Source organism: Macrosteles quadrilineatus, unplaced genomic scaffold (assembly GCF_028750875.1).
Source record: "Macrosteles quadrilineatus isolate MER2022 unplaced genomic scaffold, UCM_ALF_1.0 Scaffold_2__2_contigs__length_208266976, whole genome shotgun sequence".
Lineage (NCBI taxonomy): Eukaryota > Metazoa > Arthropoda > Insecta > Hemiptera > Cicadellidae > Macrosteles > Macrosteles quadrilineatus.
Genome location: NW_026542595.1, coordinates 51,838,203 through 51,864,755, shown reverse-complemented (window position 1 = coordinate 51,864,755; position 26,553 = coordinate 51,838,203). Strand labels below are relative to the sequence as shown.

At 36.2% G+C, this 26,553-nt stretch overlaps 2 protein-coding genes across 2 annotated transcripts; one reads left to right on the top strand and one right to left on the bottom strand.

Annotated features, from left to right (window-relative positions):
• The first annotated feature begins 4,668 nt into the window (after positions 1-4,668).
• On the top strand, positions 4,669-11,015 carry LOC128983920 (coatomer subunit alpha-like). The gene has a single exon (XM_054403191.1). It carries the CDS (start codon positions 4,837-4,839, stop codon positions 8,503-8,505), a length of 3,669 nt encoding a protein of 1,222 aa, XP_054259166.1. The 5' UTR covers positions 4,669-4,836; the 3' UTR covers positions 8,506-11,015.
• A 4,701-nt stretch (positions 11,016-15,716) lies between these two features.
• Positions 15,717-22,164, bottom strand: LOC128983923 (E3 ubiquitin-protein ligase RNF180-like). The gene is made up of 2 exons (XM_054403200.1): positions 21,819-22,164; positions 15,717-15,974 (listed from the first exon to the last, which is right to left on the bottom strand). The coding sequence occupies exons 1-2, from the start codon at positions 22,071-22,073 to the stop codon at positions 15,822-15,824; spliced, it is 408 nt and encodes a 135-aa protein (XP_054259175.1). The 5' UTR covers positions 22,074-22,164; the 3' UTR covers positions 15,717-15,821.
• Positions 22,165-26,553: the final 4,389 nt, after the last annotated feature.

The following is a 26,553-nucleotide window of genomic DNA, read 5'->3' as shown; positions in this document are numbered from 1 at the left end:
CTCCAAAATGCTGGAGACTGAACATAAGTCGCCAAGATTGCGCACAAATATTCGGAATCGGGGAAAATGGATGAGTCACTGTTTCTTGTAATTTATGGAAGATTTAATACAATTGTTTTAAATGTAATGTTTTAAGACTTGACTTGGCATGTACAAAAACGCAAAGAGTGGAAAAGTAAACGGATAAGCAAGAATTCATATGGGTGGGTTTCGTCGATTTCCACTAGAGCGTGCAATTAATTGTGATATATTATATTTTTAAACGTGACAGAGTTTTTTTTCATTTCAGGATTCTGAATCAACCACTTTCGCGATTTCGTGATTTTTGTGTTGAAATATATATAATTTTCTAAGGAAGGGAATGTCAATGCCATGATTTCATTTTTTTAAGTTTAATTTTTTTTAGTCTAGCAGCCGACGCTAATAATTTAAAGTAGTTTCAGTGCTGTTTTAACTAACAGCTGGTTTCAAACTGTCATTGACGTTTTTATGTTACAAGTAGTTTACTTAAATATTGATCGTCGGTGTTTGCCCGCATACTGTTTCAATTTTAAATGTTGTTTTTTCCTACCGTAACGGATCTTTGTATTCAGGAAATCTGTAGATTTGAACTATACTTCTACCCTTGGGTAAAATCAAGATTTGTCTTAAATCAAATCTGTGTAAGTAGGCCTATAAGTTTATGCCATGAAAGTTATGTCATGTTTGTAGAATGTGTGTAGTCTATATCGATATACCAAAATTTCGAGGGTTATAAAAAAGTAAACCGGTGTAGCAGGTCTCTAGAAAACACTGGGGAAAATCCCCTACCATATTTTGAGCTGGTTTTATTGTTAGTGCAACTTCAGAGTATACTTTTTACAAATTACATTAACATTTTCAAAATCTGTTTAAAACTCAATGAGGGGTTCTGTTCACAAATTAACCCCTTCCAAATTAATTAAGTACATAGGCTAGATAACACTGATAATTATGAATTATGTTAATGTGCGAATTATGGTAAAAAGATGAAACTGACTTTAGTAAATAACTAACTAAACTTTTCCTTGACTATGTTAAACAAACGTATTTGGCTCAGGTATTCTTGGGAGGGATACCTGAAGTGGGGAAATCTAAGCTATTTTACAAAAAATACTTCCCGCTATAAATACAGTTGTACTCTACGAATTAATAGTCTGCAAATTACAGACGAATTCCATAAATCAATACTCTGAGAGTAGTGGATACTATACTTAGGATTATGTTCTTTTGCAAACTTTTAAGTTATACGTATTAATATTCTGCGAACTACAGGTAGATTTAAATGTGTAACTTTCAAAACAATGGGCGACCGTTCATGGAATAACTGTACTACTTCAAAGTCAATTTAGTTATTTAATATCAGCTGTGTGAAATAATGAAATAAAGTGAATGTGACACTGTTGCTTGTTTCTCTGTCAACGCAAACGTAAACAGTGTGAGATTTTTCCTGTTTATTGCCGAAGAAACTAACCAATATTTACTTTCTAAATTCTTTTTACGGGAAAGAGTCCTTCACCAATATCAAATCAGGAATATTCTCAATGCATTTATTTTACCATAAAATCCAGACAATTATTTAAATGTATAAAAATTAGCATTTATTGCTCAATGTTTACAATTTAAGAATTAGGAAATGTGAAAATATGTTTGTCAAGTGTGCACTGACTGTATTATGATGTTGAGTGGTTGAAGCATGCTCATAGTAATACGAGTTGATTTCTTACCTAATTGTCACTATTACTATAAACATTTTATTTCATTTCCACGTTTTACAAATACATTTTATACGTTGACGGAAAAAAACTATTATGTAATTTATACATCATTTGATGTATAAAATTAAGGGGAAATGTTTAGAGAAAGCACAATATCAAAGTGTTAATTTGTATTTATCTTAATATCCACAACATTTGCGTAATAATACCAAATCCTTCCCATTCTTGCGAGTTCAGTCGAGCGGTGGTAATATGGGACAGTCTCTACCCTTGTGAACAATAGCTGGCTCGAGTCACGAGCCCAAGCCCTACAGCAGGTATACCGGGGGAGATCATGGCAGGGGGGGACCTTTCCGGGGTGTGCATATTGAAAACGATCGGGGTTAACGTATCCGGTTAGCATCAATTCTAATTAGAAAATCTGGTAATTGTATATGATAAGTGAATATCATATACGCATTAGTGAATTATCTAATTAATACGCAAACTCAAAAATAACTCGTCATATCGACGAGTGCATGCTGCAACTGAAATTAAGTGTCCGCGGCCGGAAACATCACCCCCCGGTCTCTGACGTCAATATGACGTAGGGGGGTGATGTTTCCGGGGGCGACCTTTCCGCGTCCCCCTCAGTATCTACTCGGCGGAGTTCGTGTGGCAGCTAGGGGCGGTGACACATTCAACTCAATCTTGCCTTCTGGGAGGCAGAACTCAAAAACCGCTAATTGCAATTGCAATCATTTCATAATTGGACAGTAAGTTAATTAAAGTATGTTCTTTCTAATTATGTGTTTTTTTTGTCTTAGGTAAAAAAATCCCTCTAGAAAACAAGTGGCCTCCGAATAATACCAAAGTAACGGTACGGTATTTCCTGAAGCATAAAATGGAATTTCAAGCAGAGCATGATAAATTCAATAGAAATCTTGGTTTAAGATATCTCCTAATGAGATTTTTGGAATATATCTGTCTGGTATGAACTTCTCTGGGCAATACTCTTTTTTTTATACGTTACCGGTTGGGTCGAGGCTAGTTCTGTATCCTTTCTCAAATTCTTCTAAATAGAAAAACAGGTGCGCGCTAGTCCACACAAAGTACATTTTAATCTGTTGTACTCTGTATCAACGATGTACCTATATTTTGTTTTATGTTTTTGGTTGAATGTATTATTATTTTTACCACAATAAGGTTTTAAGAGAAATTATAACCGAACAATACATTTTCATGATCTTTGTTTAGGCCATACACACGTGAATTACAATTAATTGATGAAGTTGTTAGGTAACTTATTTTGTAATTCATTGTCATAATGCTGAAAAACAAAATAAGTATGGGTATTATACTAGGTATACACCTACAAAAAATCCTCAGAAACTAATAACTTATTTTTCAAAATTATTAAAGTTTCATGTTTTTGTCTTCAATAAAAATTTGCGAAAACATAACAAATATTGTTATTTTAATTCTAGAATGACCCTAAATCGTTAATTTGTAGTGAGTTTATCTTACACATTTTTTAAAACAATAACCGTTGATTAAAAGGAAAAGTTGTCTTGCGTGGATGCGTGTACTTTATTTCTATGGCAGATCTTTATAAGAAAACGATTCGAAAATTAACGTATTAACAATAACTAATGTATAGTTAACTTAACAGTAAACTAGATAACACATGTCCAGGTAAACTGCAAAAAGTGATGCATTTTATAATACACAGACAACAGCGGCTTTTGCCAACAAAGATGGCGGGTTGTCGTGTACGCTCAATGTTCGGTGTCGTCAACCCGCCACCTCGCACGTAGACGTCAACCAGCCACCACGTCAACCCGCCACCACACTAAAGAGGTGGCTGGTTGACGTGTATGAAGATGTCTAAGCACCATCAGGACAACGTGCCACCACGACAACCCGCCACCACACATTTTTCCGAGGTGGCGGGTTGTCGTGCACGCTAGAGTCAACGTGCCACCCCGACAACGAGCCACCACGTCAACCCGCCACCTCAAACTTCTTCTTCTTTTTGATGGCGGGTTGACTTGGTGGCGAGTTGACGTGGTGGCGCCTTGGCGCGTTCCCCTATCCTGATAATTAGACCAACTCGTAAATACCAAAGGCAAAAATGTGGTTCAGATTCCACTATAAACTGTAGGTCCCTTAGCTGCCATTAGCTGTTTGGGCTATTAATTAACAGCTGTGTCTAAGGAATATGTCGGCCTTAGTCACTAACAAGGCTACAAGATCGCGCCACTCATCCTACACTCATCTCCATTCATACTTGGCTTAAAATACCTACTTTGTATGGTCACCATTTCACTAAAAAGTATTAAAAGTATTAAAGTAAAGACCAAGTATTGGTTTGTTTGGACAGTTGGAAGCAAAATAAATAAATAAAAAATAGATAAGTAGATTCTGATTTCTTATTCTGATTCATTTAGTTGTGCCAAGAGGCAAAAAACACCATCCGTTCAAATTAAAAAAATAAATAAATTAGTATTGTGTGTTTGTGGGGGTGGGTGGGTGTCTGAGTACCGCACGTTAACTCGTGTAAAAATCATCCGGTTTTGATTAGATTTTGTACAAAAGTACACCTACGTTTATTTGCACGAGTTCACGAACCAGCATAATCAGACCATGGGAAAGGGGTTAATTGGGATAACATTGTTTTCCATTTTTCCCACTTAAAACATTAACTAATGCAATTTATTCCAAAATTATTTAAAAAAAATTGTTATTTACTCCATTTTAAATGTTTATTAGTAATCCAAAGACTATAAAATCACCATTAAGATTTCTTATTTTTAAATTATACATTTTTAATAACACTTCAGAATACGTGGTTCCATTTGTCTGTCTTTGGTAATAGTTTTCTTGTTGCCTGTATTTTGGCTGCAATCGGCGTGTATGACGTTGATGATACTGACGTTGCGTTGACGTTTTTACTAAGCAAAGGACCTAAAGCCGTGTTTGGTTCATTAGCATTTTGTCATGACGTGGCTGTTTTAAGTGATATTTCTTGTAAAATTAAGTTCTGAACAATTCGTAATGCTTTTTATATTCGTGGTTATTCCGTAAATATTTTCATACCTGTAGTAAAAGCTTTACAGATATGCTTACTAAGTTTGAAACCAAATCGGCCCGTGTAAAGGGTCTCTCTTTTCACCCCAAGAGACCATGGGTTTTATCCAGTTTACACAATGGTGTTATTCAGTTATGGGATTATCGTATGTGTACATTACTCGACAAATTTGATGAACACGATGGGCCTGTTCGAGGAATTTGTTTTCACAACCAGCAACCAATTTTTGTGTCGGGTGGAGATGACTACAAGATCAAGGTATGGAACTATAAACAGAGAAGGTGTATATTCACTCTGTTAGGCCATTTGGATTACATTCGAACAACTGTATTTCATCATGAATATCCTTGGATTCTTAGCGCATCTGATGACCAAACCATCCGTATTTGGAATTGGCAAAGCCGTACCTGTATTTGCGTTTTGACAGGTCATAATCACTATGTTATGTGTGCCCAGTTTCATCCCACTGATGACATTGTCGTTTCAGCCTCCCTCGATCAAACTGTTCGGGTTTGGGACATATCAGGTCTAAGGAAGAAAAATGTTGCTCCTGGTCCTGGTGGCTTAGATGAACATTTGAAGAATCCTACCGCTACAGATTTGTTTGGACAGGCAGATGCTGTTGTAAAGCATGTCTTAGAGGGCCATGATCGTGGTGTAAATTGGGCATGTTTTCACCCCACATTACCCTTGATTGTTTCTGGTGCAGACGACAGGCAAATTAAGCTGTGGAGAATGAATGAAGCTAAAGCGTGGGAAGTGGATACTTGTAGGGGACACTATAACAATGTATCCTGTGTTCTTTTTCATCCTCGACAAGAGTTGATCCTCTCAAACAGTGAAGATAAAAGTATCAGGGTTTGGGATATGACTAAGAGATCATGTTTGCATACATTTAGGAGAGAACATGAGAGATTTTGGGTATTGGCTGCTCACCCAACTCTAAACCTCTTTGCTGCTGGCCATGATTCAGGTATGGTTATTTTCAAACTTGAAAGAGAACGACCAGCATATGCTGTTCATGCCAATATGCTCCTGTATGTTAAAGATAGGTTTTTGCGCAAGCTTGATTTTACTACAAGCAAGGATATGCCCTTGATGCAACTTAGAGGTGGTGGTAAAACCCCTGTATACAGTATTGGCTACAACATGGCAGAAAGTGCACTATTAGTTTGTTCTCGCAATACTAATGTTGAAAGTTCCACATATGATTTGTACAGTGTTCCTAGGGATCACACGGATGGCCATTCGGTTGATGTTGCCGAGAGTAAACGATCAACAGGTGTCACTGCTATCTGGGTTGCCAGAAACAGATTTGCTGTTCTTGATAGAAGCCATGCTCTTGTTATAAAAAATCTTAAAAATGAAGTAACAAAGAAAATTGACCAGCCTTCATGTGATGAAATCTTTTATGCTGGAACAGGAATGCTTTTGTTAAGAGATCCAGATAATGTCACCTTGTTTGATGTTCAACAGAAACGTACTTTAGCTCAAGTGAAAATTTCAAAGTGTAGGTATGTAGTTTGGTCTTCAGATATGAGCAATGTTGCATTATTGGCAAAACACACAGTCATAATCTGTAATAGAAAAATGGAGACATTATGTTCAATTCATGAAAATACAAGAGTTAAGTCAGGTGCATGGGATGAATCAGGTGTATTTATATATACTACTAGCAACCATATCAAGTATGCAATCTGTAATGGTGATCATGGAATTATTCGGACTTTGGATTTACCCATATACATCACCAAAGTCAAGGGAAATCAAGTGTTTTGTTTGGATCGTGAATGTAAACCTATGGTCCTCAGTATCGATCCAACTGAATATCGTTTCAAGCTAGCTCTTATCAATAGAAAGTACGATGAAGTTTTGCACATGGTCCGTAATGCCAGACTTGTAGGCCAGTCCATCATTGCCTACTTGCAACAAAAAGGATATCCAGAAGTCGCCCTTCATTTTGTTAAGGATGATAAGACAAGATTTGCCTTGGCTTTAGAATGTGGAAATATTGAAGTGGCTTTAGATTCAGCTCGTGCTCTTGAAGACAAGTTGTGCTGGGAACGACTTGGCCAAGCAGCCCTGATGCAAGGTAATCATCAGATAGTTGAAATGTGTTATCAAAGAACTAAGAATTTTGAGAAGCTTACTTTCTTGTATCTAATTACCGGAAACTTGGACAAGCTAAGAAAAATGACCAAAATTGCTGAAATTCGTAAAGACTTGTCAGGTCAGTATCAAGGAGCGTTACTATTAGGAGATGTAGTCGAGAGAATCAAAATACTGAAAAGCTGTGGCCAGAATTCTCTAGCTTATTTGACAGCAGCAGCCCATGGCTTAGAAGAAGAAGCAGAAGCATTGAAAAGCGTATGTGATGGAAATCTTCCTCAAATTCCTCAGAATGCCCGTTTATTGAAACCTCCTGTTCCTATTGCTCAGGCAGAAGCTAATTGGCCATTACTTACTGTATCTAAAGGATTCTTTGAAGGTGCTATGATGAATGCTGGGAAGGGTAGTGGAGCACTGTCAAGCACAATTCTAGCTGCTGAAGATACTGGTGGTGGTGAAGGATGGGGAGAAGACGCAGAGCTGGGGATGGATGATCACATGCCAGGCGATGAAGATCCAGAAGAAGTTATTCCTGCATCAACTGAAGAAGGTAGTGGATGGGATGTTGGCGATGAAGATTTGGAACTTCCCCCTGATTTAGAAGGAGTTACATCTACAGCTGAAGAAGGATATTTTGTAGCTCCAACAAGCGGAGTGTCTCAGAGCAAGGTCTGGGCGACAAATTCGCAATTACCAATTGACCACATCATGGCAGGCAGCTTTGAAACAGCCTTCCGTCTATTGCATGACCAAGTTGGAGTGACAGAATTTGCACAGTATCATAATCTATTTTTGGCAGCATATAGTCAATCACGAACCAGTTACTCCACTCTTCCTTCTTGTCCATCAATCTTTGCCTACCCTCATCGCAATTGGAAAGAAGCAGGACCAAAAGGAGGGCACCCAGTGATTTGGGTCAAGCTAAGTGACTTGGTATCTCGCTTGCAACAATGTTATCAACTCACCACTGCAGGAAAGTTTTCAGAAGCAATTGATAAGCTTAGAAATCTCTTACTCAGCATCCCTCTCCTTGTAGTTGATACCAGACAAGACATATCTGAAGCGCAACAGCTTATGCAAATCTGTAGAGAATATATTATTGGCCTACAAATGGAAACAACTCGCAAAGAATTGCCTAAAAGTACCTTGGAGGAGCAGAAAAGGATTTGTGAACTGGCTGCCTATTTCACTCATTGTAATCTTCAACCAGTTCATCAGATTTTAACATTGAGAACAGCCATTAACTTGTTTTTTAAGCTCAAGAACTATAAAACTGCTGCATCATTTGCACGACGACTTTTAGAACTTGGTCCTCGGCCTGAAGTTGCTGCCCAGGCACGGAAAATGTTGCAAGCTTGCGACAAGAATCTGGTGGATGAACACACTCTGGCCTATGATGAACACAATCCATTCAACATCTGTGGGAAAAGCTACACTCCAATCTATCGAGGAAAGCCCGAAGAGAAGTGTCCTTTATGTGGAGCATCATTTCAGCCTCAATTCAAGAGTTCCATCTGCAATGTGTGCAAAGTTGCTGAAATTGGAAAGGATGTCATGGGTCTCAGAATCAGCCCCTTGCAGTTCAGATAAGTAACCAACACACCCACCCTACATTTTTATGTTAAAAGTGATTTTCACTAAAATCATCAATTTAGCATGTTTTGTAAGATCATAAAATGTTAAATATTTGCTTATCAGCCCAACTGGGTTTGTATAGGCTACTTTAATTTTGTTAATATTAATAAAAACCAGTTGCAGCGATTGTCTAAAATTATATTTCTGTTGTTTAAGCAAGTTTACTTCTAGGTTTGGTCTTTTTTAGTAGGCTACCTAAGTAAACATTATGAATTGAATCAGCAGATACAGATGTAAAGCGTAGAACTAATTAAATGTAAATTTCATTTGAGCCCACTTGAAAATTATTAGGGGGACTATTTGGGGGACGTCAGCTAAAATCTCCTCTTTTTACAAATTACCATATGGCAACCCTTTACAGGGTAGCTAACTAAAAATAAGTCATTAAGCAAAACAAATTTAAATGTCTGTTGTATCTTACTTTATTCGTAATTTAATTGTTATTAGGGTCACTAAAAGTCACGAGTTAAAAATATTGAGCTACACAATACCAACTACAAGTACAGTAGCCTACATTGAAATAGGGAGATAAAAGTTTCTTAAATGCTACACAATTAATTGTCTATTAGTCTTAACGAGGAGAGCTATGAAGTTAACTAAGTTATGGTTATTTCACACCCTTATCCTAAGTCGATAAGTGGGCAAAGTTAAACTAATTAATAAACCTCTCTTTTAAGGTTGAAATGAATTCATTAATAGGCCCTATCTACTATTTTGTTAGGGTAAGTAGTAATATTTTTTGTCAATATAAATATAGGCTAACTTGAAGACATGGGCACGCTATATTGCTACAAAATATCCAGCAAGTTAATTTGGATGTGAAAAAAAGTTTTTTAAAAGCCATTAAGATTTAATGAATGGAATGCTTAAGTGTGTATTATTGAAAATATGTGTACCAGTAGCCTTGATCTTATTTTGGTATGTACTGATATTTTTTTTTGGGACGTATTCCATGTATAACAATTTTTCCTGAGATAGGCCTATGCCGATTTAATTTTAATTATGTATTGTTTAAAAGATTGTTAGCTTGTTTAGCCTATGTACTAAGTATGCTTATTACTCTTGTAAGTACAGTTTACTCTTGTTGATCTGGCAATTTACGGGGTCCAGATTAGTAACAGTGCCATTTATTGTAGGTTAGGGTTGCCATATCCTCGGATTTCCCCGGTGATTACCGGATTTTGACGTTCAAAATTTAGCTCCCGGGGTATTTCTGCTAAAAGTGAGAAATCTCTTTTTTTACTCTCTACATTGTATAATGGTACTTTTGGAATAAAGTAAATGTTTATGATCGCAAATATTTTTGTGCAGTGACTGAAAAATGCAACTCTTGTACTCTTTACTAGCCTAACGTTTCTTTATTCCTTAGTTCACTTTGTCCAGAAACATCCTTAGTTATTGTCTGTTTCCTTCCAGTCAGTCCTTTGCTTTGCATCTGCCGGCCAGTCCAAAGGTATCCGCTTTCACTGCCAAAGCCGAACCGAGTTTAGCAGACAGTTGACAGTTCCATTTAAATACAAAAACATGTTTACTTTGGTGCCAGTGAGTTAACTTTTTTGTGTATGACCCATACCGTTTCTAATATTTGTGCTATGTAGGCGGTATACAATTTTGCTAGCCCGTAAATTTATATCCACTGTAGTAGTGGGGGACGCCAGCTAAAATCTCCACTTTTTACAAATTACGGTATGGCAACCCTTTACAGGGTAACTAACCAAAAATAAGTCGTTAAGCATAACAAATTTAAATTTATGTTGTATCTCACTTTACTATCGGAATTTAATTGTTATTAGGCCCACTAAAATCATAAGTGAAAACTATTGTTTGCAATGAAATATTTACCTTTTTTAAGTGGTTCCTTATCATACTACAGTTGTATTTGTGTTGACTAGGCCTACTTTAAACTCTTTAGTTTGAAAGAGTCTATTGATAACCAGCCAAAATAATGGCTCGCTGTTGATTATTAAAATACAAACTTAACGAATTGGATTTCCTCAATTAAAATCACAAACTATTCCTCTTAAAGTGTGCTTAATGGTAAAAGTGGTATTGTAAGTAATAACTAACTGTTGTTGATACAAATTTTATCACAACTAAAAAAATACTGCTAGATGAAAATTGCCAGATTAGCAAGAGTCTACTGGTGCTTTATAAATAACTTTTTTGTATAGTACTTGTCCTAGCTTTTAATTATTTTTAATATTTAGGTGCCTACTATTCATTAATTTGTCCAGTCACTTAAAGGTCTCGCCCTGTGGCCTACATTTTCGGTTAAAACTTTTTCAAGATATTTTTGTTTCTTCTGTTTAGAATAAATTGTTCACTTTTCAGAATTGGATTCAAACAATGAACACTTAATGAAAGATAAACATATTTTTTACTCGTATTAATGAGGTGATTGATTGAATTTTCTCAGTATTTAAATGCTATTATAAAGGTTATGTTTGATTGTTCAATAAATGTTATTTCTGGAATTAGTATTTCCTTTGCCTGAAAACTAACATACATGGAACATAAAAAATTCATGGTCTTTTTCCAAACCATATGTTTAGTTATTTTATTAAAAACTTACCTCACATTATGTCTAATTAAAAAAATATTTTGCCGAGAAAAATTTCAAATTTATTTAATAGTCTGGTAAAAAAAATCTAAGGAAATGTGATAATCTCATAAAAAGTTGATTATAAATTGATCAGTGAGTATGCGGTGGAAACATTTTCATCAATGCTTATATCACTCCACCTTGCAGCTGCATTCTTTATACAGTATATTTTTATACCTTTTCGTTGAGTTAACTGACTTAGAGAAAAAGCTTAGCCTAATACAGTAGGACCTCAATATCTCGAATCTGAAGGGGTTATGATAAAAATTCGAGTTATCAAGTTTGTCAACTTAAAGAGGTTCGAGTTATGAAGGTTCCATATGAAAAGTTTGAGATACTGAGGTGTTGGGGTATGACAGTGATGTTACGTCACGGCCTTTATAACTCGACTTTAACGTGTTAAACCTTTATAAATCTAACTCAAACTGTATTTATACGTACTGAAGAGTAACTTTTGAAGCAAAATAAAAGTTTTAATGCACATGAAGTAGGCCTACTGTATTTATTATTTCGCAATAAGTTTGATAAATTACATAAAAATAAAAAACATGTTAAATAAAAAAAATAGTTTAAATACTGTACAAAATACAAAACAATAATACAGTATACATTAAATCATCCATACACGGAACTACATTTTCTGTGTATAATGTCTGTTTAAAGCAAACGTTAGTCAAACTCTTTATATATACTGTAAAAACAAGCTACTGTAACAACAAAAATAATTTAGATTTATTTGTCTTGTAACTATCTATATTAAAATACTGAATAGCCACAATATTGTACATACAAAAATTATGTAGAGAGTATTTAAAGGGAAAATACAGTACTGCACTAGTGTGATAAACAAAATGCAACGTAAAAACCACCTCAACAACTGGCAGACTACTGACTACAGTACCTAGCCAAACAGACACATCAGGAAGCAAACACAGGAAGTTGGATTTGCACGTCTCGACAGGAATCAAAAGACAACTGACTTGCACTGTTAAGGCAAAACTTCGAATTATTGAGGCACATTCGTGCGAACTTCGACTTAAAAAGGTAAACTTCGAGTTACTGAGGCTCGATGACGGGAAAATTCGAGTTACAGAGGTAGAATGTTACTGTTCAAAAGTTGTTAAAATTCGACTTATTGAGGTTAAATATTTAGAAACTTCGACTTATAAAGGTACTTTTAACATTATGATTAATGTGGATTTCAAGGGGATTTGTAAAAAATCGAGATATTGAAGAATTAGAGATATCAAGGTTCGAGTAACTGAGGTTCTACTGTATACCAGAGTTATCATCTAAATAAAGTTACAGAATGATTTAGGTCTTACCTATATTAGCACCTTCCAGATAGTCTTGAGCATACAAGTACAAAGTATTGATAACCAAACCACATCCATGGAAGAAGCAACCTTTTGTCTAATGGTATAGGGCAAGACTTCTGTCCTACAGTCTCTGTGGTTTTGGATTCAAATGCCATACCTATCAATTATGGCTGTGGCAATGTAAAAATGTTGTGACCTTCATGGCTTAGCCTTAAGTTATGTGTAAACCGGTTTTGGGCTAGAGATTAGGATGTGAAGGGAGAGTTAAAAAAAAAACCAAGTCCACGTTTTGTTAAACTTGTTTTTCTCATTTGAGTTTTTTTTGTAGATTATTATTAGGCTTAGCAACATTTTCCAAAAACTTACCACATCATTTTGTGTTTAATTTATTGAAATTTACAAGTAGGCTACAGTAACTTACTACATTTCTTGACAGTTTCGGCGTCTAACATTTAGGTTGGATGCTATTTGCTTCAATTAGCTGCACCCTACTCTTAAGTTATCAAATTAAACTTTTGAGTAATACGTAAAGGCACGTTTTAATCATTCGAAGTTGACTACTAAAAGTTGCTCTTCTCTAATTTAGAGCATCAAGTGGAAAACGCCTGACAACTCGTCCAGGGCGCGTGGAGGAGGAACAGTTTCCCATTAGTTTTCTACAAGCTGCTTGCTCGCAGCAACAAATCTTCCACTTTTAGTTGTCAACTTTCTTTGATCTTACTGGCATTAAATGGGAAACCAAAATTTAGTGAAAGTGACAGACAAAAAAGTAGTTGTATTTAGTATTTTGTAAACTAATTGCCACAACTAGTGGAACGCTTTGGTGTGAGTGCAGTTAATACTCAATAATATACTGTAGAGGATAAACATAAGTCCCTTTTTGGAAAGGTACAAAACCAATTTTATTATGATGAACAAGCAATAGTGTATTAAATCTTAGAAATTGGAATTTAACTTTAACCCTTTGAGGCCCAAGTTTGATTTTTTTGGAAAAAAACTAATATATTGATATAAATCAATAAAGGCAAGTCCTCTAAACATGTTTTGACCATTTTTTTATTTTTTTTTTTTTTGTAATTTACAGGCTTGTCCTTTGTAGAGGACACTGGGCAAATATTAAAGTGAAATTCTCATAAATAAAAATAAAAGCTATATTTTTTTTAGTAGTTTACAGAACTAAAGTATTAAAAACTGTATAAATACAAAAACTACTTACTTATAAATTAAAATAATAAAATTAAACTAAAAACAAAACAACCAAATTTTCAAAAAAATTTAAATTTTTTAGTTTTTTTTAAGTTTGTAATGAAAATGTTCAACCATTCCAGTAAGAAGCTGTTATTATGTGCATTACCACTTGCTTATTACAGTGAACACATAGAAATAATTTTCATTAAAATTTTCATTTAAAAATTTTTTGTTCAAATATATGTCCCCTCTAGAGGACACTGGGCGTATGTCAAAGTGGACATGATAAACACTAGGGATCCAATGAAAAATAGACACAAAATCAGATACACAATGTTATGAATTTATTTAGTAAACAACAATAATTATCTCTTTCCATTTCAAAACCAATATGACCAAAATTCACTTCATATTTTGTTGTAGTATTTACTTGTTCATAATGAACAAGTAAATACTACAACAAAATATGAAGTGAATTTTGGTGAATTTTTGAAAGTGGCAATGTGCCTGAACTTGAATATCTAAGACAATGAACTTCATTGTCTTAGATATTCAAGTTCAGGCACATTGCCACTTTCAATTAGGTCTAAAATATTGTTAGCTTCCACTTTTCTGTAACTCATTTTATAACCTCTAACAAAAACCACTAAATCACTGTTGACAAACTGTACCCAGCTGTTCTAAGCATTACAACCATTACAACTCACCATGGAGTAATGGGACGATAGACTACAACATTTGCCTGCTGTCCTCTCCAGGAGACATCGAAAAACAAAAAAATCCAGCAACTTTATTAGTGATTGATGAGGCAAAATACTGTTATATTATTGTTCCTACGTTGCTAACGAATAAAATAATGTACCAACCTTTCATAATTGTTGAATTTATAATAATGTATAACAAATATATAGTGTGTATGTCATGCCACCAAATTGATACTGCTGTGGCGGCCGTGCCCTGACGTCATATGTTTTTTGTAACTTTAGTAAAATCCAACAGAATGAGCTGAGATTGATATTTGTGTGTTGCCAAAGTGTCCCGTTGACAGGACAGTGGGTTTTAAGGCACTAAACAATGGCCTGGCCTTCACAATAAATTAATAAATGGCATGTCCCCTAAAGAGGACAGTGGGCCTGAAAGGGTTAAACCTCCACTCATTTTAAACTCCTGTTTATAAGTATGTATGGTATCAGTCCACTTGGTGATCTGAACATACACTGGGTGTCTCTGGTTCTCTTTTGAGGATTTATTCCTTCTATTCAGGGCCAGACACACATATCTTTCATTAATTGACATAAGGTGAAAGAGCTTATTTATCTGTCTGACTGCAAGTGCTGTTTACTGAACATTGAGCTACACACTTGAACCATGTCATGATTACCAAGCACCCTATGTCAAGGTGGGGTTTCCTAGCTGATGAACACAGCTGTGTTCTTCACAGAGTCAACATGTTATCCTTTACACAATGGTCAGGTACAGCCATATCTTAGCTGTTGAATACAGCTGCGTTCTTTACTCAAGATTGAAGATTTGAAGGTACAGCCATTTTCCTAACTGCTGAATTCTCCATGACACTCACAATTGGCGGCTAGAACAACCCGTCTTTAAACCATTGGGGGTTTTAAATTTATATTTTCAAGAATTTACCCTTTGAAATAAAAGTATATTTTAAATACTAAGAGTATAATAGACCTAAGTTAAACTCCTTCAATTGTGCACCTTTTCTTTAACATACTTATTAATTAGTAAGTAACTATGCTAAGTTTGAAGTTAGTATTTTGGATACGCATCTTAGGACAGATAGATAATTACAAACACACTTAACTTGTTTTTTGATGAGTTAGGCCTTAATATTTCACCAGCTCGTAATGCTTTACATTGTGGTTTATTTAATTTAACTTATTAATCTTTTTTGCATTTGACTTTAAATATATCATTAATTAAGATATGAAATAAAAAAAAATCTGTTGTAAGTATTGCTACTCTATAAGTGAGTACAGTAAGCAATTTTTATAAAAACTCAATTAAATTACTATTTGCGTTGGAAAGTAATGTAATTAGAACACGAATAATTCAGTAGTTGTGTATATTTACAAACAAGTATGTACAAATTTCGTATTGTATGCTATTTACAAAAGAGTTATAGTGTCTGCCTGAGAACATTAAGAAATTCTATAGTCCACTTTACTCTTAACCAAGTGAATGGAGGGAACCACTGATAACTGGCATTGACAATGGAATCCTGATACAAAGTCAAAAGAGCCCACTCTTGCTGTACACTGGGGGCACTTCAGCTTTCCTTTGGTCCAATCCCCCTGAAATATTCACTTTATTATTATTACAGTTTAAATTTATTTCACATTACAATAAAATTATACCTAATGCCGCATTTACACCGGAGTTAAGAACACGTGTTAAGAACTAATTTTTTCCCACCAGAAGTCGGTAAAGATCAAAGGATGTTTCAAACATAAGGGTCATTTGTTTTGGAAGAATGTTTTTGTACTTCTACGCTGAATACAATACTTTCCCCCCTATACCTTGCGCATACACACTGCCACATGACTATCTCGAGAGGGACTGACCTCGTGTTCTCGGGAACAGTGATTAAATTGTTTCCAACAAAATCAAAGAAAAGTACACTATCTTTTGTAAACTTTTGTTTTAGAAACAAGTGTTAACAATAAAAAGTTCCAAATATTTTGTTGGTAACACTTGTTTTTAAAACACAAGTTGTTCCTAACTGTGGTGTAAATGCGGCTTTATGTTATTGTATTATTTTTCATTATAGCTGTTTTGGGTTCATACCTGTAGCTATTGTAATTGTTTATAAATAAAGTACCAGGGGACCGAGCATTGCTCGAGGTGTTTCATTCGTTCAAGAGGTTAAAAAATAAAATATAGGCCCTGGAAAAGTACGATGTCCTTGATAGTATAAAACAGCGGTACAGTCTTAGATTTGGAATAAAATAAATTATATACTTAATGACATTTTATCATGCTCGGGTATTGGTGCTGTTTAGGCTATAGAGCATTGTGTTACTGTAACAACCTTGTCATCTATCTCAAGTCTCAAGTGATTGTCAACCGTTGTAAAATAAACACAATTTTGTGCTAGGCCTACAGAAACTGTTATCGAAACCAATGAATCACACTCATAAATCTACTCTTAAAACGTATTAAAATGTTGTGTAAAAGGTAACAAGAAAAAGTGTTAAAAACTGCACATAAACACTAAAGATATGGTTTTGGTCTATAAAATGAACTATGATTTTATTGATGTAGAAATGGATATTAGTGGACTGTATAATTAACACTGTGATGAATAAAAATGCTATAACGAAACTAATGTGAATGTACTATAGCCTACTATTGAATGCGAATTAAGACTAATGAACTACGTGGAGGGGTCTGCCTCACACAAATACTTCTACTTTTCCTATACGAAAACTATGCGAAGTTAATAAAGTGATGCTCGTCGATGCACTGACTGAATAAAAGACACCTTCCTCACCCTCGATTGGGGTTACAACTTTCTAAAAGTGGTGAGGAAGGGCCCGTCCTTTTGCAGAAGGACGATGGTTTATGACTCTGTTACCGGCGCTAAAAGCCGACAATTGCCCTAAGAGACTGCATATTTGCTACTTCACAACTCTAAGTTCTAACTTACATAATGGAATATGGCATTCATAATAATTTCCTAATAAAATAAACGTAATGAAGTACAATATCAGAAATATATACTATATCTCTCCTCAACATTCTCATAGGTAGTTTTAAAGGATAAATGTAAGGGTTTTCAGGACAAAAATTATCATAGCCTTGCTCTAAGAGTCTAGAACCTATGCGTTATATGATTTACATTACTGACAAGCACAAGAGATTAGTTTTTATACTAAAACCACATTTACTAAACGTCTGAATAAAACAAACATGTTTCGAAAAGAAATATTAATCTGGAACTCTACTTAACTTATTATAACATACTAGAGGTCGTCCAGTGGTCGAAAACTCAACCAAAAATATTGAATGTACAGACTTCTCTATTTTTTCAACCCATGCTCTATACAGGGTTGGGCAAATGTGTGGATACCCCTAGTTAACTTTTTAACACGTTGCAATAGGAAAACCTAACTCGACACATATTTACAACATAAGAAATTGCACTTTTTCATCAAAGTTACAACTTTCCCCAGCCCCCAAAATGGGGTATTTTGGGGGCAGCCCCAAATTTTCAAATGTAAACACCTATCATGTGACCCCTCATTTTAAAGGGTTTATTAAGAGAAATTGAATGGCGCAAACCAAAGGTCAATATCGCACGCCTAATCAAAATGGCAGCCATTTTAATTTAACATGAGCAATCATGATAAAGTCTGGACACCCCCAGTTAACTTTATAACGTATGGCAGTGGGAAAACCAAACTCGGCACATGTTTACAACATAAAAAAATGCACTTTTTCATTAAATAGAACTTGTACCCGGCCCCCAAAATGGGGTATTTTGGGGGCAGCCCCAAATTTTTAAAAGTAAACACCTATCATGTGACCCCTCATTTTAAATGGTTTCTCAAGACAAATTAAATGGCGCAAACTAGAGGTCAATATCGCACCCCTAATCAAAATGGCAGTCATTTTGGAATATCCCCTATTAATTTTTTAACAGGTTATAGCAGGAAAACTAAACTCAGCATACCTTTATGAAAAAAGAGAATTCACCTTTTGGTCAGTATTAAAATATTTAATTTTTAAAGTTAACTGGGGGTGTCTAGATTATATCATGATTGCTCATCTTAAATAATTAAAATGGCTGCCATTTTGATTAGGCGTGGGATATTGACCTCTGGTTTGCGCCATTCATTTTCCCTTGATAAACCCTTTAAAATGATGGGTCACATGATAGGTGTTTACATTTGAAAATTTGGGGCTGCCCCCAAAATACCCCATTTTGGGGGCTGGGGCAAAGTTGTAACTTGGATGAAAAAGTGCAATATCTTATGTTGTAAATATGTGCTGAGTTTGGTTTTCCTATTGCAACGCGTTAAAAAGTTAACTAGGGGTATCCACACATTTGCCTAACCCTGAAAACATGAGGTTGGAATTTCTTCTATTTGTTTTGATTTTCTGTTTATATTTTAATTTATAAAGGGATTCTGCACATCTACAGGAAAATATCTGAATCGAATAATTTATTTGTCATTGGACATTACAAAAAATGCATTGACAATTGTCATGTATATAGCATGGCTACAGTTAGGCTAGACATTACAAATAACATGTCCAATATGTTAATTTATGAGGTGTCAGCTCTGTGGATTACCTAACAGTATGGAATGTGATTTAACAATAAATACATTTTATAAATAAATATGATAATTTAACAAAGAAATTATATGAACCATCAACAATATAGGCCTACTGATGACAGAAATTATGATAACAATTTACAAAAATTAACAATTGCAACAGACGTTGATGGACAATTAAAATATAAACAACAGTCGACTAAACATTTATAGACAATTAAAGGATTAACAACAATATAAACTAGGCACTGATAATACTTTATTACTTTCTTATTAAATGGCAACCATAAAAAGTAGGTATTTTAAGCCAAGTATGAATGGAGATGAGTGTAGATTCTTTAAAGCATAAGACATGAGATCAAAAATGTACAAATTAACAACAGTTTGAATTTTTAACGCAAGGAATGTTTACTATGAGCGTCTAGAGTGGAACCTCCAATTACTCTAAGAGCTTTATTATGCCTGGCCACTCGAGGGGCGGGCGACCGCGACTGCTCAAAGGCCCCTTTTACCGGGCCATTTTATCATTAGCTTAGGAGCTTATTAAGCGACACAACTGCGGTGGCGAGGCACGCGACAGTCGCCGCAACTGGTCACTCCAGTCGCGCACCCTTGCTGCTAGTTGCGAGCCCACGCGACTGTCGCTTCACCAGCGGGCCATGTTATCATATGCTGTTTATTACGCGCAGCCACAGTCGCAGGCCACATTAGACCCATACTCTCTGTCCTCACCTCAGTCCCGATTTTTGTTTCAACATTTTATTATATAATTATAATATAATCTATATACAGGGTGAGGCAGTGGGAGCACCCCAATTTTCTTTCGTTGTCACACTATAAGTAAAACAACAATGAATGAACAGCTGTGCTTATAACATCAATTAAACTATGCCATTTTAGTAAATATTATGCCTGAGGCTATTAGCACTGAGATTTTGATGTGGAACCCTATTTTTAAAATAGAGATTCTTGTGCAAAAATCCAGAGATTTTTTCGACCACATTCCATCCTTGGTCAACACAGTGCTGTTCCAGATTGGAAAACAATGGTGAACTGGGTAAAATTATTTAAAGGATAAACGCTTAAACCTTAAAAATAATCGGTGGGTACCGCAAAACTCTTTGTACACCAGCAAATGTTGAAAGAGTGCAAGTCGCAGTAACTCAAAGTCTAAAGAGATTTGCCAGGAAGCTTTTGTTGCCGAAAGCTTTACGTTGGCTCCTTATTTTTTTGGGGGGGGGGGGCTATTCTAATAAGCTACTTGAAGTTCGAGGCTTTTCAACGTCACCCCACAGATTTGCTTGAACCGAAGCTAAGGATTGCCCTAAAACTAAAGTGATTCCTGAAGAAATGCTGGAGGAGTATTTGATGCAGTTTTCAAGTGACTAAAAAGGAATGTCAAGTAGGACAAGGACGTCAATTACAGGATTTTTTTTTCAAGAAATGGAAAAATGACTTTGTTAAGTTAAAATGGCAAAAGATAAGCTGTGTTCTGATGTGCTATTTATATCCATAGGGTGAATATTATTGAGTTTGTACTGTACTTATACCTGGTAAATAGATTGATTACCAAACGATATTTTCAATTTGATAGTTTCAATTGATATTAGCATAAGTTAGTCACGTTAACTGTAGCCTACCTTAAAAGTTTTTCATGTGTCTAAAATCACAGATTTCTAGCATTTTTCTTGATTTTCAAACACGATTTTCAGGGTGAAATAGACGTTTTCCCCCAAAAGTGCCAATGGTAAAAAGCGCTTAAAAAAAATAGGTAGAGTAGTATAATTTAGGTTGATAAAGCAAAATAATGCAATATAACACAAGTAGTATAAGTTCAGTATTACACTCGTGCGGACGTTAATCCACACCAGGGAGTATCGCATCCACAGTGCATGCCTATAAATATCCACAATTCGTGACCTCCTAGTAGGCCTAGCTGGATTGATGCCACCCGTTCCAGTCAACTAAGAATACTATACTTTGATACGAGACCGTACGGACAGACCGCCACCGCCCACCACTGCGCCGTGCAGAACGCATCATACCGTGCATAGCCGAACTCTTTGTGGGAAATTGCTGTCAAAACGTGTCGTTTGTAGGTTTAATTTAAATTAATTTAACTGTCGTAACCTAACCAAACTTGCTGATAATGAAAATTTCGAATGAAGGTTTACTAATAACAATAATAGTTCTGTTCATAAAATAAAATTATAAATGTCTCAAAATCAATTATATATTTTTTAAATTGGCTGCACTTTACTTTAGGTCCTACACTCATTCGATTGAAAATATCGATCGATATATGAATAAATCTATTGTTTCATTCGATATATCGTTTGGTTAGTTAGGTAAGGTTAACCTAACCTAACTAACCAAACGATATATCGAATTAAACAATCGAATAATCGAACTTTTCATTCGAATGAGTGTAGGACCTAAAGTAAAGTGCAGCCTTTAAATTACCTATAAAATTAAACTATCATAACCTAACCAAACCAACCAAACTTGCTGATAATGAAAAAAAATCGAGTCAAAAAGTTAATGCCTCCGGTGGGTTTTGAACCGGCTACCTCCGAATTATCAGCCCGGTGCGCTATCCACTACACCACCGAGACATACGGCTGTCCAACGTATCGTTGCGATAAAGGTGTTCGCTCGGGCAGTGGTGGGTGGTGGTGGTCTGTCGGCAAGGGTTAATTACTTAGATCACTAAGCGAGCGAGAGCACTGTAGCCATTCAGCTACCGAGCTAGGCCTAGGACATACTGAAAGCCCATTTAACCTTAATAAAGCCTAGGATAGTACCTAAATTTACTTTATAAAAACCATTAATATTTTTACATTTATTACCTACCTCATCAATACATAAAGTGATCCATTCAGGGACATTGACATCATCAATGTAAAACACATCTTGCTTTAAGGACGAACACTGGTTGCGTGAGTCTTCGCAATTTCCACTTTGCTCAGTTGTATCTATAAAATCTATTTTTGGTGAATTATTATTTAATGCTAACTGAATTAAATGCCCATGAGCATTAACAAGACTGTAGCTAGGATAGTCTATTAAAGGTGTTCTACATTTTCTGCATTTAAAAATTACGTTCATTTTAAGTATTAAAATAATTAAATAATCAGAAATCGCCAAATCGGATCTCTGTTGTTGAGTGTTGATCTGTTAAATGATCAACATAACCTAAAAGTTTTTTTTTCCTCTAGTTTGCTTAGCAGGCTTCGGTTTAATAGACCAGGCAGCCTCGATGTACACTGAGTTGTGGTTGCTTCCAATTCATCCTGCAATTATGGTTATTTGTTGGTTAGTCTATGGTTTTACAAAATTTTTTTTATTGAACATATATGTGCACAATCAATGTTTCATGTTGATATTGTTCTAGTTTTTGTCAATGTACCTAATTATGTATTAAAGATAGGATTTTTTAAAGGTTCAAGGGATTCTTTAGGATGGTAGAGATAGGTGATCTTCTTTGCCAGGGGCCCATCAGGCACAAGGTTATTAAAAGAAAAATTTTTCTTTTGATAATCTTGCATCAGGCATACCTAACTACCCAGAGGAGGGCCACGGATTAAGAAACCCAAGAGTCACGGCCGCCTTTAACTACAGGCCGCGGCCTGGTAGAATTGGCAACATCGCAAGTGGTGTTGTTCAGTGACAGACGTCCCATAAGATAACATGGCAGACAGGTGACATCAGCTCATTAATTCGCACTTTATTGATTTAATTTTTAATTTATGAACATAAATTTATTAAAATATTAATAAAACATACAGAATTAAAAATTGAAACAATATGAATTAAAATCTATATCTGTACATTTGTAAGCGGAGTCAATATTGTCATAGTCCAGTATTCAATCTTTCGTAAATACACAAATACCATTAGTTGCTTCCAAAAAAATCAGCTGTTACAACACCACTCGCGATGTTGCCAGTTCGAAGGCCGCGGCCTGTAGTTAAAGGCGGCCGTGCAAGAGTGGACAACATAAATGTGATTCTAATAGTGTTAGTGTTTCTTTGTTTTTTTAGACTACTTTTCCTATTTCTTTCAAATAATTGTTTATTTCCTTGTAAATGTGATCATTTCCAGATTTTAGGGCTTCTTGTAGGTTGTTTCCATACTTTCTAAGTGTTTCTTTAAGGAGTGTTTCTCTAAAATAATTATAATTTGGGCAGCCCCAAAATATATGCTGCAATGATTCATCTTCTCCTTTAGTGCATTTCAAACAAAGTGGGGTAAAGTACATGTTCTTAGAATGGAGATACTTATTCACTCTGGCATGGCCTAGACTAAGTTTGCATATGTTTGTTATTTCATTCCTGTTGTTGATTGAGTGAACCATGGTTTTATTGGCAATCTCTCCTGTACATTTTTTTTCCCGGAACCTCAATTGAGTTAAGGGTGTCGCCACCTCTGGTGGATAGGTTCATCCGGGTGGGTCCCACTTCTATACCTGCCTCCTTTTGGGAAACCCTGATGGCCTGGCAGTGATGTTGGGTCTGACGGGCAAACGAAGTAGATCGGGTGCTGGGTCCGAGCCCGCCAGGGGTATCTGGGGATCTATCGCTCTGGTTATCTCTGGTTTCCCAGCAATGGGTAAGGCCTCGATCGGGTAGTGGTGTAAATGGGAGGTTGGGGTTCCCCCCGTCAGCGTACTGACGGTCCCCTTCCTCCTGGCTATTGATGGCGGGTTCTGCCTGTCAGGGATTAGATAGGTCCCGAGTGTTGCTTGCACTAAATGCGTCGGGGCGCTCTACCATGGACCTCTAGGTCCTGACCTAGTGGAACCCAGGTGGAGTGACGCTTAAACAAGCAGCCGGAATCCCTGGTTAGGATTGAGGGGCAACCCTCCTTCCGAAGGGTCTGCTTCGGCAGCCGGCGAGCCTGATGACCTTAAGTCATCCGCCCATGATGTGCAAAAGGTTGATGCGTAAGCTTCGGCCTACATCATGGGGCCCGGGTATGTCCTAAAGGATAGGTACCGGGTATGCAGTCAGGGGGCTTCGGCTCTCATGACAAATAATGTAATGTAATGTAATGTAATGTACATTTTTGTGCCATAGCCCTTTAGTGGATTGTAAAATTAAATCATTGTAGAATTCTCTATGGACTTTCTTTCTAAGTATCTTGTAGTCCAAGAAGGGGATGTGAATATCTACAACATCGCCATCACCAATAGCTTCTCTTGCTAATTTGTCAGCTACTTCATTGTTAATTATGTCTGAATGTCCTGGGACCCAATGGAGTGCATAGAACTTTGGGCTTTTGTCTAATTCAGATAATATTTTGTTAACAACTTCATTTGAATGATAAAGACCTTTGACAGATTTTTATTGCAGATTGTGAATCTGAAAAAATAACAATGTTTCCTTCTTCTTTTAGATAATTTTCACTAAATGGCAGTGGCTTCTACATATAGTGTTTTTTTTTGGCACGCCCAACATGGTAGATTAACAACCATAGTGTGCAAATACATTATATGCTGAAACGCTGGATGGTCGTTACTAGTCAGAATTTGTATGTTAATCTTTCTGTCAACATTTTCCTTTTAATGCTCAGAGGAATTGATGCGGTCTCAGAGTTGAGGGCTATGATTGGTGTAGTTTTGTATGCTTTAATAGCAATCCTTAGTGCCTGGTTTTGGATTAAGTCAAGCTTGTATAATATATTTGTAGCTACATGCCCAAATAGAAAGCTTGCATATTCAAGCTTAGGCCTAATTAGACCTTCATATATTTGCAGGATGAGGGATGGGTGAGCTCCTTTATCCCCACAGGCCAATATTTTCAATATATTTAAGTCCTTGAAACACTGTGTCTGTACGTATGCTATATGGTTTTTAAATGTAAGTTTTGTGTCCAGAATTATTCCCAGTAGTGTTAATTGATCTTCAACAGGGATAGGATGGCCTTGTAGAAAGAGGGTGATTTCCTCACGTAATATTTTTCTACTTCTCGAGAAACAGATGGTTTTGCACTTACTGGGATTGAATTCCAAATTAAGTTTATCAGTGAATATTTCCAATTCTTTTAAGGCTCCCTGGACCTTATTTGTTACAGTCTCGATTGATTTGTCAGCACTGTACAGAACAATATCATCTGCATACTGTAAGGATTTAACCTTTTCGGGTAAGTTAAAGTTTAAATCGGATATGTACAGTGCGAATAGGATGGGACTAAGGACACTACCTTGCGGCAATCCTGTGCAGGTACTTCTCCTGTCTGAAAATCCATCTAGCTTGTGCCTGACTGTTCTATCTACTAGCCACTTATGGAGGTGGTTGATAAAGTGAGGTGGGTTCCAAATAAATACATCTTTCTCAGTAAAACAGAAACATTGACTTTGTCGTATGCTTTACTTAAGTCCAGTGATACTTAGTATCATGTGTTCTTTATGTGCGAGTGCAATATTTATCTCAGATGACAGGTGAATAATGTGGGAAAATAAAACTCTTCAAGAACTTTCTACAACTTAGTTATATTTTACACTTTGAAAATCACGACAAAAAAATCGAACCTTCTTTTAAACATTCATTCAACTCAACCCAACATTTGTCACCATGACAACCAAAATATCCAAAAACGTAAACATAAAGCAAACTAGTCAGCTGATGCTAGTGCACAACTACTCGCCCCCGTGGTGTCAACACCACTACACGCCCTCGAGGTGCCGACACAGCTTACACTTTCGTTTTCACTTTCAACTACTTTTCGCACATCTGCTATGTGATGAGGCCTGCCATTAACTTCAACACTCATTGGCGAAAACTGTCCAGTAACCACTCCTTCCTTCCATCTCGAAGTACAGGATGGGTTTGGCGGCTTGACAAACACACGTTCACCTACTGTAAAATGTGACCCTTAATACACTTCACCTTTTATAGGTTCACCTTTACATCGCCATTGGTACGAAAAAATCTGGGAACTCGGCGATGAACCGCCATCTAATCCTTCTTTAGGTGTCAAATTGTACCAATAGACCATTTCTTGGATACTCCCTCTAGTTCTTGCGGCCATACGCTTGATTGTTCTGTGGTTTCGCTCAACTATCTCGTTTCCAATTGACCGGTTGACACACCTAAACACAATTTTAACACCCCATTTATCACAGAGCTGAGTAATCTCTTCGCATCGAAACGTTGCACTATTGTCCATCAAAATCTCATGTGGCGGCCCTCGATCAGTAAACAATTCCAACAACACTTTAGAAATCTGATCTTTTGTCTCTTTGGGGATCCGGCGCCAAATGCAGAACCTAGGCTACTTGGACCACAGTCCACAATGGTCATGAACTTGCTTTGACCATAGTGTGTTACGTCAATGGCAAGCCTGTACCAATTGTTCTGGCAATCCAAATACCCAGGCTCCCATTTGATGCTGGATGGATCAATTGACAGACACTCTTTACAACTTTTCACAACTTCTTCAACAACTTTTGTGTGGATGACACCGTCTGACGGTGAATAAAGTACGGTTAACGCCAAAATGATGCAAGTCATGAACCTGTTTCACCAATGTCTTTTGGTCCACACTCTCATTCTCACACACAAGTGCATTGCTAGTCTCTTCGTTTC

Excerpts from the sequence above, each read along its gene's own strand:
- LOC128983920 (XM_054403191.1), top strand. The coding sequence starts at position 4,837 with ATGCTTACTAAGTTTGAAACCAAATCGGCCCGTGTAAAGGGTCTCTCT.
- LOC128983923 (XM_054403200.1), bottom strand. The coding sequence starts at position 22,073 with ATGAACGTAATTTTTAAATGCAGAAAATGTAGAACACCTTTAATAGAC. Across the intron at positions 15,975-21,818 it reads TCACTTTATGTATTGATGAG|GGGGATTGGACCAAAGGAAA; the intron begins GTAGGTAATAAA and ends TGAATATTTCAG.